This window comes from Dasypus novemcinctus, chromosome 13, assembly GCF_030445035.2.
Source record: "Dasypus novemcinctus isolate mDasNov1 chromosome 13, mDasNov1.1.hap2, whole genome shotgun sequence".
Lineage (NCBI taxonomy): Eukaryota > Metazoa > Chordata > Mammalia > Cingulata > Dasypodidae > Dasypus > Dasypus novemcinctus.
Window position 1 is genome coordinate 110,920,451 of NC_080685.1, and position 17,360 is coordinate 110,937,810.

Consider the following 17,360-nt stretch of genomic DNA (forward strand, 5'->3'; position numbering starts at 1 on the left):
CAAAGGATCGGACATGCTTGCCATTCACTGAGGGTCTGCTGTGAGCCAGGCATGGTCAGGCACGGGGGAACAAGCAGCTTTCTACTTCTGCATCCAGGGACCACCCCAGACAGACCAGCAAACACGGCACTCCAATGAAACTGCTGTGGCTGCAGGAAGGTTGCTGAGGATTCCAGTGGAAAGCTCCCCAGGGCTAGGGCAGAAGCCACCACCACCAGCAGTTAACTGCCACTGCCTTCCCCTGGGGAGGAGGAGGGAGCATAACGCAAATCGTAAGTCTTTGAAAGGAAAACGTCTACGTGTTGGGATCTATAAGCTGCCTCACAGGCTGTCTTGGTAAGGAGTCCCCAGGAAAATCCTTACCTGGAACCTGAGACCCCCAAAAAGCCAATGCCGTTTTGTAATGGGCACTGCATTCTCTGGGTTACCAGCTTGTCCTCTACAGTAGCTGAAGTCCGTAGGCCTTCACTGCAACTTGATTATAACACAGCCCTTTAAATTTAGGCCGTCACAACTGTTGAGATGCAAGGGAGAATTGGCTTGTACTACTCTCTTAGTCAGGGTTCTCTAGGGAAACAGAGTCAACAGGAGATATCAATCGATAGTAAACGATTTTGCACAAGTCTCTCACGTGGCCATGGGGATGCACAAGTCCAGGTTCCACAGGCAGGCTGCAACCAGGGGCTCCAAAGAGAGTCCAGTGAAGGTTCTTGATGAGTCTCCGGGAGACGCTGGCTGTCCAAAGGCGAGCTGGGAAACTCTCACTCAGTGCTGAATCACTTCTCTTTTTAAGGCATTCAGCTGATGGGCTAAAGCGTCACTCACTGCTGATGGATGTACATGTAATCAGCCACCTATGCAGTAAACTCACTGGTGACTAAAGCCCATAAATGTCCTTGTATTACAATTAGCCCACTGCTTGCCTGACCGAACAACTGGGCACCATTACCTGACCCAGTTGACACATTAGCCTAACCACTACAACTACTACATTTTTAAAAGGCTGGGGGATGGAGGAGGAGGGGGAGGGGATTTGTACCCAGGTAGTGGCCCCCTCTGTGAGCACTGAACCCCAGCCGCACCCTGAAAGGGGCGGGTCAGGGGGCGTCTCCGGGGGTGGCTGGACAGAGGTGCACCTGCTGAGTCCTGCCGATGGGAGCCCTGGGCCTCCCACGCCCCGACTGGACAGGAGGGACCAAGTTTCTTCCCGTCCCACGGGCTATCAAAACAAAGACGGCTGCCTCTCCTATCAGATGACCTGGACCCTGCCTGAGAAGTGAGACTCCAGGCACCCCCATCCCTTCTTGCAAGTAGGTGCAATCCCAAAGTGGGCACCTCCTCCCTGCAGGGAGGACGCTCCCCTCCTTCCCTGGGTTTAGGATCTCAGGCAGCGCTGACACGGGCAGGCCTGGCGCCCTACGCAGAGCTGCGCTCCTCTAAGACGCATGTCTGGGTCCACGTCTGCAGGAGAAGGTTAATCAGGGCCACGTGGGGCACGCCTGTTCTCCCCAGGAGCGCAGCCTCCTTTCTACTCCATTCCCCAAGCCTGCCTGCGGGTGGGGTTCTTAACCAGGGGTCCACGGACCTTGAGGGGCTCGTGAGCTTGAACTAAAAACTCAAAAATACGTTACTTTTGTTGGGACATGTTGGTGCGGATGTGACGTATTGCCACACAATACAGTGTGGACTTGGTATGATTTTTATTTTTTTATTTATTTATTTATTTTTTAAAGATTTATTTTTTATTTATTTAATTCCCCTCTCCTCCCCCGGTTGTCTGTTTTCTGTGTCTTTTTGCTGCGTCTTGTTTCTCTGTCCGCTTCTGTTGTCGTCAGCGGCATGGGAAGTGTGGGCGGCGCCATTCCTGGGCAGGCTGCTCCCTCCTTCGCGCTGGGTGGCTCTCCTTACGGGGCGCACTCCTTGTGCGTGGGGCTCCCCTACGCGGGGGACACCCCTGCGTGGCACGGCACTCCTTGCGCGCATCAGCACTGCACATGGCCAGCTCCACACGGGTCAAGGAGGCCCGGGGGCTTGAACCGCGGACCTCCCATGTGGTAGACGGACGCCCTAACCACTGGGCCAAAGTCCGTTTCCCTGATTTTTATTTTGATGTGGTGTGTTCTGCGTGCAGTGGATAACTGCCAGCCAAAAGGTTGGTAAGGATGGCGGGGGTGGTTTTGTGACGCTGTGGGAAAACCCAAATTTCTACACGTTTGCTGAAATGACCGTTTGAACAGATGTTGAACCGAGTTAGGCGATCGGGTATTGAAATTATGGGAAAGTTGTAAAACGTAATTCTGAGTGATCTTAAAATTTAATTTAAAGACACACCGACATTGAGTGTCATAAAACTATCTGCTGCGACCTTCTGAGAAGGAGTCCATGGTTTTCACCTGCCTGGCACAGGGGCCTGTGGAATAAAACCGGTGAAGAGCTGTGGCCTGGGGAACGAGCTCTAGCCCACCACCCATCAGGACACTGGGCACCGATGTTCTTACCAGGGAAGACCAGACGGCAGCTCTGAGCCAGATACCCTGAACTGCATTTCCCCTCCAGCTATTTGTCAGGTAAGAATTCCCTTCAGCAAGAGCGTACCTTTGGACTCTGCAGGTGCTGCCAGGCCTGTCCCCCCCAGTCCCACCCCCCAGCCCGTCCCGCCCTCCCCCCTCCTCCCCAGGGAGGGCTGCAACCCACCCCCTGCCCTGTAGGCGGGGTCCCGGAAGCAGCTGTGTGGTAGTGAGCCCTCTCCCCAAGAAATGAACCCACTCTTCCCATTCTTTCAGCAGCTTCGGGCCGTCTCATTTCCCCAGAACACCTTCTCTCCCCAAGCACACACAGCCGGCGGCGGTCCCCGGTGCACGGCGCTGGAGAAAGGCAGAAGCTGTGGCCCACGACTTTAATGGCTCCCTCTCCCGCTGGCCCAGGCGGCGGCTGGGACAGAGGCGCTAAGACACAGGGCTTACCCGACGCTCCAGGGGGCAGGCAGGTTCTCAGAACAGAGATGGGCAAGGAAGACAGACCAACAGAGCAAAGCCCCTTAGGACAAAATTTCCCAGCCCGCCTGGGTGGGGGGTGAAAGTCGCCGGCTGGCAGGGGGCGTCACGGCCTCGGGCTCCGGGTCACACCAGCACGCAGCACAGCCACTGTGGAAGAGAGGCCAGGGGAGCTCGCCTGGGCACGGGCTGCGCGCTCCTGCTCGTGCAGGCCTCAGCTCTGCCCACATCGCTCTCCCGTGATGGGAAACAGGGAGAACCTCTGCAAAGTCACCAGCTCCTAGAGCAGAGCTCTAGAGAAACGGGACGTAGACAGAGCTCCAGACCCCACGGGGACTGCCACACACGGGGGCGGATGCTTTCCTAGACGTTCCTAAGTCACTTCTTGTATGCAGGAAATACATATGACTGCAAATAGTAATAATTACACACACATAAATTACACAGATGATTTGCATATGTGCACATACATGTGCATTTGATTTTAGGTTCAGCACCATCACCTGGGTGTCTGCAGGAACCCACAGGTGTGTTTCCAGTCAGGCCTTCCCTAGACCCCAGGCAGGAGGCCAAGTTCATCCCCATTTTAGAGAAGAAAAGTGAGTGGTTGGTCCCAGACAGACCCAAACCTGTCCTCTCGCTGCACTGCTGCAGAGGCAGGCAGGAGCAGCTGCCTCCTTCCTGACCGTGGCCCCTGGGCATTTCCAGGGGTCTCTGCTTTGGGGGCTGCAGCCCTGCTCAGTGGAAGTGGTGTCATATTTTCTGTATGGAATGTTAGGTGGCTGTGTACACAGTAAAAGCCCTCATTTATTTCTTATCTTCATCTCACCTCGCTGCAATTTAATTTTTGTTTCTGATAGCCTACATGTCAACCTGACACATGGTCCTGGCAGTCGACACTTTGAATCGTACCCACTAGCCCCAATTTCATCCACATAAACAGGGTCTAGACTGAAATGTAGCTGTAGCTTTATCTTTTAAATAATAGCAATAAATAAACACGTTGGAAGACTGCCTAGCAGGCTACCACCTTCCTACCCCAGGCCCCACCGCGGGACAGGCAGGCCGTGGGACTGGAGAGGTCCACGGGGATAAGCACCGCTCAGCGCCTGCACTGCCCCAGGCCCTCAGTGACCAGCGCATCAAAACTCGGGCCGCCTACCTCAGCCAGGGAGAGGTGGACATTGCCATTCTGGTCCTTGTCCAGAAGTGAGAACATTTCTAAAACGACAGAGAAAGGATGAACTTGGACCGGGCTGTCCCGACCTTTGGAACAGCCAGAGAGCTGCCCCTGTGCTTCCACCACGCACCCGGCCCAGCCCCTGCCTCCCCCAGCTCCTCCCCAGCCCCTGCGACCTCTGAAGACCTGACCCAGATCGGGAGCCCAGGCTGAGCTTTGTAGGCAGCCGATGTTCCCGCCCGAGTGGACAGCCGTCCCGTGGTCAGCAGAGACGGTCCTCTGGCATCTCCACCCTCAGAAGCTCCAGGTGGAATGTGTGGGGCCTGTGGTCGCTGGTTTGTCACCGCCCAGTCCCTGAGCTCTGTCCTGGCTGCCTGGCCACTTCCCTTTGGAGCTTGCCTCTTCCCACCCAGCAGGGGAAGGGTCACCCCTCCTCCCTCAGCGGGATAAGCGCACATCAGCCCCAGGTCAGGCAGCGGGAGCCCAGGCTGGGAGCAGGCCCGAGGGGGCCTCTCGTTTGCTCCCCGTGGAGGCGAGCACGGGGGCAGACACTAGAGGCCGCTGAAGGACAGGGCCGGGCACGCGGCCGGCAGGTGAGGAAAGCACAGGGCAGGTGCAGGGCCACCCGGACGGCCGCTCTCCAAGGAGAGGCAGTCCCTGCCCTGGGGTCGGCAGGCGGGACTGCCTCAGCCCCCGGCTTCCGCTCCCCTTACCACGGGGGCCACAGCAATGGGAGCCTCCACCTGGTCTCCTGGATCCTCCGACCTCCCAAAGGCCCTGCCCCTCACACCCAGCACCGCGGAACCAATGGCCGGGGCTGACGGGAGGGACTCACTGAAGAGGCTCTCGAGGCGGACGGCACAGGCAACGAAGCTGTCGAAGCCGACGCGGAGCGTGCTGCCCGCGTACCGCAGGGCGATGGTCTGCTGCCCCTGGGGGTCGAGGCTGAAGCCTGAGGAGCGGGAGGAGGGCGTGAGCAACCACGGCCGTCTGCAGCCAAGGCTCCACGGCCGACACTGCCCGGCCCCCTCAGTTCCGTGGAGCTCTGCAGCCCCAGCCTCCCCAGGGCCCAGCAGGCGTCTGGTCGACCAGCTGGCCTTCTCGGAGACCGGCCTGAAGAGGGTCCTGTGCACAGGCCCGTTCACCTCGGCACTGACTTGCCGTGGGCCACATCCCCGAGCCAGGGGAAGCCTGAAGGCAAGCACGGCCGCTCTGGCCAGTCCCCTGCCCTTCTTCGCAGCTGGCCCCTCTGATTGCCGTCCCCTTCCCAGAAGCTGCAGCGCTAGTGGGAAAAGCCTAACGTGTTGTTCTAAACAAACTCCAGCCTCCCCTGTTCTGGGCACGGAGGCAACTCCATCTTGGTGGTCACGTTGACATTCAAACCTAAGGTGACGACCCCGAGGGCTGCCGGGGAGCGTCGCCGAGCGATTTACAGCACGCACCCCTGGGCCCGGAGCCTCGTCAGGGTGCTGTGTCCTCACCTGCCTTCTTGAGGGCTGTCCTCATGTCGTGGGCATCGATTGTCCCCGAGTGGTTATAATCAACTTCCCGGTAGATCTCCTGAAGCAGAAGGGAAATTCCATGCAGAAAACAGCCATCGGCAGTCCCTGCCAGACCACCGCCCCCCAGCCGACCACCTGAGGAGGCGGCGTCATCGACTCCTCCCGGGAAGTACTTAGCACAACTCTAAAAGCTGGGGCAGAACCACGGCCGGTGCTGGCAAAACCCCCTCTGAATGATGGGGGCTTTCAGCGAAGGAGGCGGCACCAGACCCTTCCCTGCCTTCTGACTCCATCCTAAACAAAGTGTCCAGGTTTTTTAGTGGTTTTGACTACGGTTAAGGATCTGGTTGGAGTAGGGTCCAAAAGAGACCAGGAATGGATGTCGGGAAGGGCGAGGGCCTGGAAACAGAACCGAGGAGAGAAGCTGGAGCTAGACGGAGGGCGGTTACCAGGTACTTCCAAATCTTCAGCCAGAGCGTCTTGAATTCCTCCAACTCCAAGGTGCCAGTCCCACTGCCCTGGGCATGTTAAAGACCAACGCGACAGAGCCCGAGTTAACTCAACGTGCCTTCTAGGTTTCTTCTCTTACGATCTCGCATAATAAGTGCCTTCATGAGCCCTCCATGCCTGCAGTGAGTAAGCAGGGCAGCGGGGGTGATGGAGGTTAAGAGTTGATGGGAAACAAATTCAAATAAAGCTTACAAAGTCAAGCACTGACTAAGGTCCTCCTTTGAGGCCGCCAGGACGGAGCTAGGAACAAAGAGCAAGTCAGGGGCCGGAATAGCTCATAGCGATACCATTAATTACATCTAGCACCCTAATCACCCACGGGTATTGTAAAGGTTGAACTATGAACTATGTGATCTCTGTGATTGATTATTCAAATAATTAAGAGTTGGGTGGAGGCCAAACAGCGTTATCAGAAACGTCATCGGGCGCGTCTGGGCCAGTGTTCTAAGCCTCTACTTGAGCTCGTCACACACTGGAAAGGAGAGCTGTGGCTCCCAGCCCTGCTCCCCGGGTCACTGGGGAAGGGTTCCAAAGCATACCCGCTCAGAGGCTGCTCACAGCCAAAACAGGTGAGGGGTGACGTGGAATTCTCCCTGTCCAGTTACATTCCTCCCATGACTATCTACTGAGCACTGTGCTAGGTGAGGAGGATTTGATTTGAACTGTCCTTACCCTCACCAAGTTAAACCACTTTGAAACTCTGCTCTTTTCTCTCTAGTCACTGCTAAACAATAGATGCCAGTGTGTTTTAGCAGACATGAAAATGTGGAAAGACTCCCCCCTCCTTCAGTGAGACAGATAAAAAGTCATGTTCACATCTAAAGGTGTAAAGCCCACCCCTTAATGAACCTGTGTTCTGGGATCCGCGACGGCCGAGTGCTGAAAGCACCCAGGCTTGGACGCCTCACTGGTAATTCCACCAACACAGCTCAGAGCAGCAGGATTTAAAAGGGGCTAATGCCCTAAAGCCTCTCATTTCATCGCATAATGACCACACAGGGTGGATTTTGTTAGCCCCATTTTCCAGGAAAAGAAACTGAGATTCCGAGCCTTAAGGGACTTCCCCCAACAAGTGGTGGAGCCAGACTTTGAACCCACCTGCTCCAAGGCCTCTGACCTCCAACACCAGTGGGCCTCGCCCCACTGCTACACTGGAATTGCCGGTGGAGACCCGGGCCCATCCCAAACCTTGTGGAGCAGGAGCTCCAGGAGTGAGACTCGGGCAACTGCGTTTTTCAGACTTTGTGGGCCATGAGGTACTGATACGTGCCACAGCACTTGAAACCTACACTAAGGGAGAGAAGACAGTCACAGGGTCTCTATACTGTATAACTCCAAATGGAATATAAACTGTCCAGAACAGGCAAATCTGTAGACAAAAGGCAGGTTAGCAGCGTCCCAGGGCAGGAGGAAATGAAGGCATGTGGTTACTTTGGGGGGAGATGACTCTGTTCTGCAACCGTGTGCTGATGAGTGCACAGGTCTGTGAGTACGCTAAAATCCACTGGATGGTGTACTTTATTTTTTTATTTTTTTAAAGATTTATTTATTTATTTAATTCCCCCCCTCCCCCCGTTGTCTGTTCTCTGTGTCTATTTGCTGCATCGTTTCTTTTGTCCACTTCTGTTGTCGTCAGCGGCACAGGAAGTGTGGGCGGCGCCATTCCTGGGCAGGCTGCACTTTCTTTCGCGCTGGGTGGCTCTCCTTCCGGGCGCACTCCTTGTGTGGGGCTCCCCTACGCGGGGACACCCCTGCGTGGCAGGGCACTCCTTGTGCGCATCAGCACTGCGCATGGGCCAGCTCCACACGGGTCAAGGAGGCCCGGGGTTTGAACCGTGGACCTCCCATGTGGTAGATGGACGCCCTCACCACTGGGCCAAGTCCGTTTCCCTGGATGGTGTACTTTAAATGGGTAAGCTGTATGGCACGTGAATTTTATCTCAATAAAACATTAAAAACAACCAAGCAAAAACCTCCACGGGCTGCTCTGCTGCACACCCAGCTCAGAACCGCTGCCCTCCACCATCTAAACTGTGGAAAATTCCTGAAGAATGCAGGGTCTCAGCCCTCTTAGAGCTGTGAGAAATACAAAGAGGATTGGGAAGAGGGAGAAGGTGATTACAAGGCAACTCTCAAATCAAAATTGAAGCCAACAGGCAAGGTTTGATGAGAACGGGATCTATTTGGAGCCACATGAGTCAACACTTGAGTTCTCCGTGGCCTGTCAATTAAATGGTTAGCCACATGACTCCATGGAAGGGCTCCAGGGACCTCCTACAGGGGTGGCCACCTCGAACTCTGGGACCATGGGACAGACCCATCTCTCCCTTCCCCACCACCCAAGCAGAAGGCTGGTTCTCTAGGCCCTCTCTTCCTGACCACACACACAAGGAAAATCAGGGCAATCCTGCACTTAGGTCAGTGCATCTCATCAAGGAAGAGGCCCTAAGAATGAGGACAACCCTACCAGGCTCTGAGCTGTAGAGAAATCGCCTCCACGATCACCACTATGATGACTGGCCGGCTGGACCTCCCCTGGGCCTTCATTTAACTCTTCCCTCCACCTTGCATGCCCGAACCTTCTCCACGCCTCCCCCAAACACCTGCACATTCTTCACTATGAAGTGAGGGTGAATGGGAAGCAGACTTGGCTCAGTGGTTAGGGCGTCCGTCTACCACATGGCAGGTCCGCAGTTCAAACCCCGGGCCTCCTTGACCCGTGTGCAGCTGGCCCATGAGCAGTGCTGATGAGTGCAAGGAGTGCCCTGCCAAGTAGGGGGGGAGCCCCATGTGCAAGGAGTACGCCCTGTAAGGAGAGCTGCCCAGCACGAAAGAAAGTGCAGCCTGCCCAGGAATGGCGCCACACACACGAGAGCTGACACAACAAGATGACGCAACAAAAAGAGACACAGATTCCCGTTCCACTGACAACAACAGAAGCAGACAAAGATGCAGCAAATAGACACAGAGAACAGACAACTGGGGTGGAGGGTGGGGAGGCGATAGAAATAAATAAAATAAATTTAAAAAAAAAAAGTGAAGGTGAAATTTGATGAACGGGAAGAAAGAGGTTTTACCCATGTGACAATTCTGAACTACTGGTAGTGGCCATCTGATTCTGAGACGAAATCCCAGATAGTGATGGGGCACGTGCGGGAGGGGGGTGGGGTGGACTACAGTGGGAGGAACTCCACAATTAACTAACGGAGTGGCCGCACAACCCCATCCCCGCACCTGCAAACTGGACATCATCTCAACGCTTCAAGAAAGATATCTGACATATGCTCAATAAATGCCCATTTCCCTTCTCATCCTTCCCTTCTTTCTCACCAGAAAAGCTTGAGGAATCATTAGGAATAGGGAAAAAAGTAAAAATAATGTGACAGTTAAAGGATACATCCAGCAGGCTGATCATGTCCCTACAAGTGTTGATGTCAAATCCATCGAATTTTATGTCTGTTCCTATTCAAACAGAAAAGGGGGTAGGAATCAGGACCACTGAAATCGGGACATCGCCTCCGTGGTAGGAGGCCACCAAAGCCGCCAGCCGGAGTACGGAGCCCAAGGAGCATCAGAAGACAGATCGGAGTGGGGCGCGCAGACGATGTTTGGGACACCAAAGCCTTAGTGCAGCCAGAAGGGAGGCAAATGCTTTTGATAGACACACATCCCGGTGATGGGAGGGTTCATTTGTCGCCTTATAGGAGTGGGTTTGAGCCGGGGCTTTCTTTCACACTGGGTCAAATGTAATGAACCAGGGCTTGATGGACTATCTGGGTCAGCTGCCTTCGAGGGGATTTTGAGTTTCAAAAGATCAAGAGGAAACTCAAGCAGGAGTTCAAAGAGGACTTTTTGGCTCTGAGGGGCCCCAGGACTTTCTCTATTTAGTTTTATCAGCGGTCTCCAGGCGAGTGCTGGGTGGGCTCGGCTGCCCATGCCCCCTGAGGCCGCCCGGGGCCTGGGCGGCTGCAGGCAGGCTGGAGGAGCTCCGCCAGGGGCCGGCCCAGAGCCCAGCTCTGCTGCCCACAGGCCCGGCGCCAGCACACGGACATGGCTGAGCTTTAGTGCCCTCCTCCACCAGCTGGGAGGAAGGGCGACCCCTTGCCCCGCAGCCTGGGGGGACGAAGCAAGCCGGTGTAAGCCAAGTTCTCAGCACAGAGTTGGGCACCTGCTGAGGCTGTGAGGAGCCGTCTCTCCATCAGCCAGGTGCTGACCAAGGCATCGTGCTCCTCAAAACAAGCCCGCGCGCAGACGCTATCATCACCCCATTCTACAGACGAGAGGACCAAGGGGGGACAGCTATGCCGCCCTCCACCTTGACCTGCCCCGCACCTTGAGCCCAGGCAGGAGCAGGAGATGCTGCAGGCCTCCTTGTATCTCTGCTCTGCTCCTGCTCCCTTCCCAGGAGAGGGGTGGGGAGGCCCATCCTGGCCAGCGCCTGGGCCCTGAGCCCGGCTCACCCCTGTCCCAGAGGGTGCCACGGTGCTGCGGAGCCCCCCTTCCTGCATCCTTGCGCCTGGCCCCACCACCCACCAGCTGAAGGCCTGCTCTCTCCCCGCCCTGGGCCGAGAGAGCAGCTCCGTGCCAGCCCACCTGGGCTCAGGCCCAGCCAGGGACAAGCACAGATTTCTTCCTGGGCGCAGGTAATCCCTGGCCACCCTCGGGACTTGCTAAAGTCTGGTGACAAGATGGAGGAGGGCTGAGTCCCAGGATGGAGGCAGAGGCATCCTCTGCACACTGCTTCCCCCACAGGGTGCACTACAAAACTGGACCCCCATCCGCACACAGCTTTCCACAGTATCAATTTTGTGGAAAAAAAATTCATGTTAGTCCCTCCCACCTCTGCTGCTTTCCTCCCGGGGTTCAGCGTATGCTTTCACTAAACACCGCTGGGAGGGAGTGGATGTGGCTCAAGTGGCTGAGCACCCGCCTCCCACACAGGAGGTTCTAGGTTTGGTTCCCAGTGCCTCCTGGAAAAAAAACACACAAAAACAACAAGCAAAAAAAAAAACAAACCAAAAAAACCAACTTGGCAGAGCCGATGTGGCTCAGTGGTTGAGCACCGGCTTCCCACATAAGAGATCCCAGGTTGGATCCCCAGTTCTGGAACCTCAAAAAAACAAAACAGAACAACAACAAAAGCACGCATGCCACTGGGGCTGCATTCCTTCAGGGAAGGGCAAGTCTGGGCTGTGGCCGGCACCACCCTGTCCACCCCCTAGCACCACCCCCCAGCCTCTCCTGCCCCGCGCTCTCTCAGCTGGCCCAAGGTCGAAGGCCCCTTTCCCGTGGGCCTCCTGGCTCGTTGACTCCTGTGGCCCAATGCCTGCTCCCGCCCGGACCCCAGCATCTCCCTCAGGCTCCCCCAGACTTCGCGAAAGGCCCCCAAGCGGGAACTTACGTTTGGAAAACACCTCATTCAGAACCTTCTTGAGCTCCCCCGCACTGATCTCGGAATCCTAGGAAGAGGAAGGTAAGTCCCATCAGGCCCCGGCGAGCGTTTCAAGACATCGAGTGAACGTGCAGCCTCTCCGTGGCAGGCACCAGGTCCAGGGACACTGATTTGACAAGCCTGTGGCACCAGAGAACTCGAATTCCCAGTTCCCCTGGGTCCCCATCAGCCTGGCCACAGGGGTGTGCTGACGGCAGGAGCACGTCTACCCCTGCTGAGGCTGCCGCGCCAGGTCCTGACCCCTTTCAGGGGGCTTGCTTAAACAGAGGACACAATTTGGCAAGAAGCAGTAACAGGGGAAGAGGACGTGGCTCAAGCACTTGGGCTCCCGTCTACCATACAGGAGGTCCAGGGTTCGATTCCCAGGGCCTCCTGGTAAAGGTGAGCTGGCCCGTGCAGTGAGCTGGTCCACATGGAGTGCTGGCCCACAGGGGATGCCACCCTGCACAGGAGTGCCAGCCAACGTGGAGAGCCTTCGCAGCAAGATGACACAACAAAAAGAAACACAGGAGAGAGAATAAGAGACTTAGCAAACCCAGGGAGCTGAGGTGCGAAAGAAGGATCACCTCTCCCACTCCAGAAGGTCCCAGGATCGGTTCCTGGAGCTGCCTAATGAGAATACAAGCAGACACAGAAGAACACACAGTGAATGGACACAGAGAGCAGACAAGGGAGGGGGGAGGAATAAATAAATAAAATCTTAAAAAAAAAAAAAAAGAAGCAATAGAAGGAGCTAGCCACCCTTGGTGAACTATCTCTAATCCTCAAAACGATCTGCATCTATTTTTGAGTGAAGGAAGCAGTGATGTTGTGTGCTGCTACACGCCATAGACATATTTGATGTAATGTGTCATTTTTATGGTTGGGGTTCACAGTTGCCATGTGGCTGAGCCAGGATCGAAACCCAAAGCGCCTTCTTTTTCCACTGCCCCACACCTGTTGGGAGTTGCTATTTCGTGAACTAGTAATTTAGGGGAATGGGATATCCCACATGCACCTGGGGTAAACACTGAGCCAGAGGGAAGCTCTGTTCCTGAGCCAAGGCAGGTGAGTTCAGTCACGCTGGCCCTACACCTGGTTTCCAGTGTTGACTCAGCCCTACCTTGCTGCGTGACCTTAGCAAAGTCACTTCCCCTCTTGAATGGGGTTTTACCGTGTGTACCCAGGGTACCCACTGTGTCCATTCTCTATCCTCCACCCACCAGGCCCTCGTGAATCTGTTGGAAACAAGAGCTTTAGAGGAGAGAAGAGCTGCACAAAGCAGCCCTGTCCTTTGAGGGCAGCTGGCCCCAATCATGCAATTACCAAGAATGCCACCCCCCATTAGCAAACCAGCAAAGAGCTGGGGTGCCAAGAGCCCACGCTTGAACCTCGGTCCCCTCCCCGAGGAGGCCTGTGACCTCAGCCCGGTCCTGAACTTCTCTGTGCTGGCCACTCTCAGGGCTGGGAGAGTGAAGATACTGCCCCACGCAGGAGAGTAAGATACGGTATGTGAAGGACTGACCGAATCTAGTTTTTATTTTTTTATCCTTCTTGAGGTTTGCGGCAGAATAAGGCCCCTTGGCAGCTCAGAACGCTATTTAGTTAGCACAAATGCTGGTCTGAGCCTCCATCTAAAACGTAAATGGACACCACCGTGCACGGCTTCACTAGCCACGCAAAGGAATGGCGTTCCCCAGCCCATTTTCTGCAAAGTATTCTGATGCATTTTCTTCTATTCCATCCACAGCTCTGCCTGAGTGTCCCTGAGAGGCAAAAAGCATTGTTTCCTCCTTTTGGGGCTCTTTGGCACACCTTATCCACCAAAGAGCAATGCCTTTATTTATGGGACTAGCTGTGACGTTTCTAATCCAGGTCTGCTCTAACTTGCTTCACGGCCTCCACAGGTGTGGAATCAAAATGAACCCCAGCAGGTCGGAGGAGGGGAGAAAAGGGGCAGAAGGTGCTCACGGCTCCTTCCCCGGATGCGATGCACCCCAGAGTCGTGCTCGGGCCTCTCGGGAGTCCAGTGCCGTTGGGCTCTCCGAGGGCGGGAGAGAGGGGCCAGGAAAGTGAGCGGGCTGCATCCATCCCCGCAGCCCAAGCCTGGGCCAGGTTAGCTGAGCAGACTTCCCCTGAGGCCGAGCGGCTCCCGCCTCTGGAGGACATTGATTTAGAAGGTTTCGCTGCTCCGGCTCCTTGGTCAGAGGCCCTGCCCTGACAGGGCCAAACCCCACGCAGAAAGGCTGCTGGCAGGACCCGGAGTTCCAGTCGCTGCTTCCTCGAGGCACGAGAGGAGTGGCCCCGGGACTGCATTAATATTCCCAGCAGCACAGGAAAGGTCCCCGGAATTGAAGAGAAGAGGTGGGAGCAGGGGCGGGTGGGGGATCCCAAATTCACAGCCGGACTCTTCACTCCTGCAGTAGGCATTCTCGAGCAGTTCCGTGCCCATCTGGGAAGGGCACCTGCCCACCACTCACCTTCTCCGCAAGCTGCTCAAACAGGCTCTGGAACTGGCCACCGTCTTGATCCACTTCCCAGGGATGGGGCTAAAATGAAACATAAGGGCAAAGTGAAAACAGGATGAGGTGAGGGGGCGGAAAGACGGAGGTTTAAGGCTCCTCCACTCGTTCCCTGTTTTTGAACACCTCGTGAGGGCCAGGCAGGGGCTCTGTAGGGGCACACGGAGATCAACAAAGGAGACATGCAGGAAGTGGACTTGGCCCAGTGGTTAGGGCGTCCGCCTACCACATGGGAGGTCCACAGTTCAAACCCCAGGCCTCCTTGACCCGTGTGCAGCTGGCCCATGCGCAGCGCTGATGCGCACAAGGAGTGCCCTGCCACGCAGGAGTGTCCCCTGCATAGGGGAGCCCCACATGCAAGGAGTGCGCCCCATAAGGAGAGCCGCCCAGCGCGAAAGAATGTGCAGCCTGCCCAGGAATGGTGCCGCACACACGGAGAGCTGACCCAGCAAGATGAAGCAACAAAAAGAGACACAGATTCCCGTGTCGCTGACAACAGCAGAAATGGACAAAGATGCAGCCCTGGGGCCTCGAAGCTGCCGTCTGAGGGCTCCCCACCAACCCTCGGCTTTGGGGGCTTGGATGAATCACCTGCCAAGAAAGGCAGTGACACTGACGGCGGGGAATCTTGATCTGTATCTTTGAACTCCAAAAATCACATGAAAATTTTGGGTAGTGTTTATATGCATTTCTCTTAGCTTTTATCAGATTCTCAAAGAGCAGCAGGATTAAAAAGTAGTTAAGAACAAGGCCTAGTAGAAATAGCTGAACCAGGAGCCAAAAGTCAGGGTTCAAATACCAGGCTGGCGGCTTACTGGAGAGCGCTGCGGGCTCTGCACAGCCATTCCCTCAGCTCTAATATTAAGTTAACAAGGCCTGCTTCATGGGTCACTTTTTAAAAATCAAATAAGAGCTAATGTGTGTCAGAGTCTTTTGAAAATGACAAACCACTTTACAAACCACTCTGTCCAAAGATTTTCTGATATGACAATGGGCTCTCTTCAGAATAGAATGGCCGGTTCAGAGATCACCACCAGACAGTGGGGAAAATCACGTGCTGCCCAGATGGGAGAAGAGTTCCCAGAGGGCCGGGTCAATTTCTCTTAGTACTGTGACTCAGAAAGCTCAACAGGTCCAGTATGGCCTGATGATACTCAACTAACACAAGAGTAGTAATACTAGTTCTTCTCTTTACTGTGCACTGACGACCTGTCGGGACCCTCACATCCATTACTCCATTCAATAGCTGCAACCACCCTATGGGATCAGTCCTAATCCACATTGCACAGTTGGAGGAACTGAGGCTTGAAAATGCTAAGTAACAGGCTGAGACCACACAGCCAGTACATAGCGGAGCCGGGAATCGAACCCTAGCCTGTTGCATTTCGCCACCACCCTCCGGCCCAGTGAGCAGCCCAGACCCTCTGCGTCCTATCACACTTGACCCCTCCAGGTTGTTTTCTCAGCTATAATGTGGGGCTATTAATGCCTAACGTTTATTTGTTTACATGTAAGAAGAACAAATTCAACAACACATCTAGATTTTTAGAAGAAAAATGATAAACACATCTCATCACACATACCATTTTAAAGTAGTTTTGTAGAAAAGAAATTACATTATTGTGTTAATGTAATACAATAAACTATAAGAAATCGGTAGGAAGTCCATAAATTCTGGACACAGAGTAATACTCTATTATTCCTGAAAAAGAAGTATAAAGTCACACATTAAAAAAACAAAAACAAAAACAAAACAGTATATGGATATTGGCTAACACTCGTAGGTAGCAGGCACTCTACCACAAGGGGTATCCCTGGACATAGGGTAATTTTCGGAGAGCAGGGAGTGAGGAAGATGCCTTTATATGAAGTACAGGACTTCATATTTATTAATTCACTCATTCATTCATTCTAAGAAAGATCTACCGATCCCCTGGCCCCTGATGGTAACTGTTCCATGTCTGAGATACAGTGGTGAACAAGAGGTGGTCCTCGTTCTCAAGGACCTTATTATAGCAAAGGTCTCTGTCCTCCTGAGAGTGTCTGTGAAAAGGCGCTGCACACGGTAAGTCAGCATGGTAAAAATAAGACATTATCTGCTGCTCTCATATCACATGGCGATGGCACCCTTGCAACCCTGTTCGTAGGGAACACATCTAAATTCCAGGCACGCATTTGTGTGCCCTGTGCTTTTTCCCATGCCCTGTCCAAGCAGGGGGCTGGCCCTTGCAGTCTCCATGATGTGGACATTTCTGGAGCAGTAAAAGCAGTTCTTGGAGGCAGTGGCTCTTCCTGGCTCTTGTGAAGCCCGAGTCCCCTGAAGACGTAATGCTGGGTGGCCTCATGTGTGTTGGGAGAGGGAGGGGTCGGTGGGGAAGGGGTGCCCTAGAGAGAAAAGGCAGAGTCTCCCTAGACCAGGAGGGTGGCAGTCCACATGCCACAGCCCGAGGTGGGACCCAGGCTGGGGGCCCCTTGCCCACGGAAGATTCAAGGCCTAGTACAGAAGCCCAAGAGCCATCGCACGCGAAGGGACCTGTCCGCTGAGATGGGGGCACCTCAGGGCTAGTCAGCGTGGGCCCGTGACCAGAAAAGCCTTCCTGCTGCCTCAGTGTTCCAGAAAATCCCAAGAACCGAGGAGCCAGAGACGGGGATCCTGATGTAACTGAGCGCCATCACTCCTAGCACGCTGGCGCAAAGGGGACTTAGAGCCAGTTTTCAGTTGATTTAACAAAAAACAAGGGGGCAAGGGAGGAACCCACCCCTGAGCTGTGGATGCAGAGTCCACACTGTCTACAGTGGCAGAGTGGCTTTACTGGGATACCTGGGACACCTGTGAAAGGTGTGTCTGCCTGGGAGCTGTGGGGTGCTGCGCCGGTCACTGCACCTGGGGCGGGGATGGCAGCTGAGATCACCAAAAGCCACAAGCCAGGAAAGGGCCTCCGGGGCCAGCGCCCGGAGGCGCTGGGGTAGGGTCACTGCTGACCACCGGGTCAACCACCGCGCACCGTGTCCCGGGGAGGTCACATCTGTTCATGGACAGGGTTACCCAGATGAGAAAGAACCGCCCATGGGCACAAACGCCACCTGACAAATTCACAGCATGAACTGCCAGGGTAGAGAGGTCCTTGTTTGGCCTTTCTCGTGTATCTGCAGAAATAGGAGCTTACAAACTGGGCAAATTCCAAGTAATAGACTATGCCTCCCCTCCCCCATTCAGCCAAA

At 54.9% G+C, this 17,360-nt stretch overlaps 1 protein-coding gene across 3 annotated transcripts in view; it reads right to left on the reverse strand.

Annotated features, from left to right (window-relative positions):
• Window positions 1-1,744: 1,744 nt before the first annotated feature.
• Window positions 1,745-17,360, reverse strand: part of CAPN8 (calpain 8) — a 79,859-nt gene continuing 64,243 nt past the window's right edge. For 2 of the 3 annotated variants that reach the window (XM_071207762.1, XM_071207764.1), the window contains 9 exons: window positions 14,097-14,165; window positions 11,587-11,644; window positions 9,583-9,647; window positions 6,125-6,193; window positions 5,655-5,733; window positions 5,009-5,125; window positions 4,156-4,214; window positions 2,767-3,143; window positions 1,745-2,410 (listed from right to left, as the gene is read on the reverse strand). In XM_071207762.1, the coding sequence (XP_071063863.1) occupies window positions 3,120-3,143; window positions 4,156-4,214; window positions 5,009-5,125; window positions 5,655-5,733; window positions 6,125-6,193; window positions 9,583-9,647; window positions 11,587-11,644; window positions 14,097-14,165 (540 nt within the window). In that variant the 3' untranslated portion in view covers window positions 1,745-2,410; window positions 2,767-3,119. Of the gene's footprint in view, window positions 2,411-2,714; window positions 3,144-4,155; window positions 4,215-5,008; window positions 5,126-5,654; window positions 5,734-6,124; window positions 6,194-9,582; window positions 9,648-11,586; window positions 11,645-14,096; window positions 14,166-17,360 lie in introns of those variants that run through there. The other variant, XM_071207763.1, reaches the window with a different exon arrangement.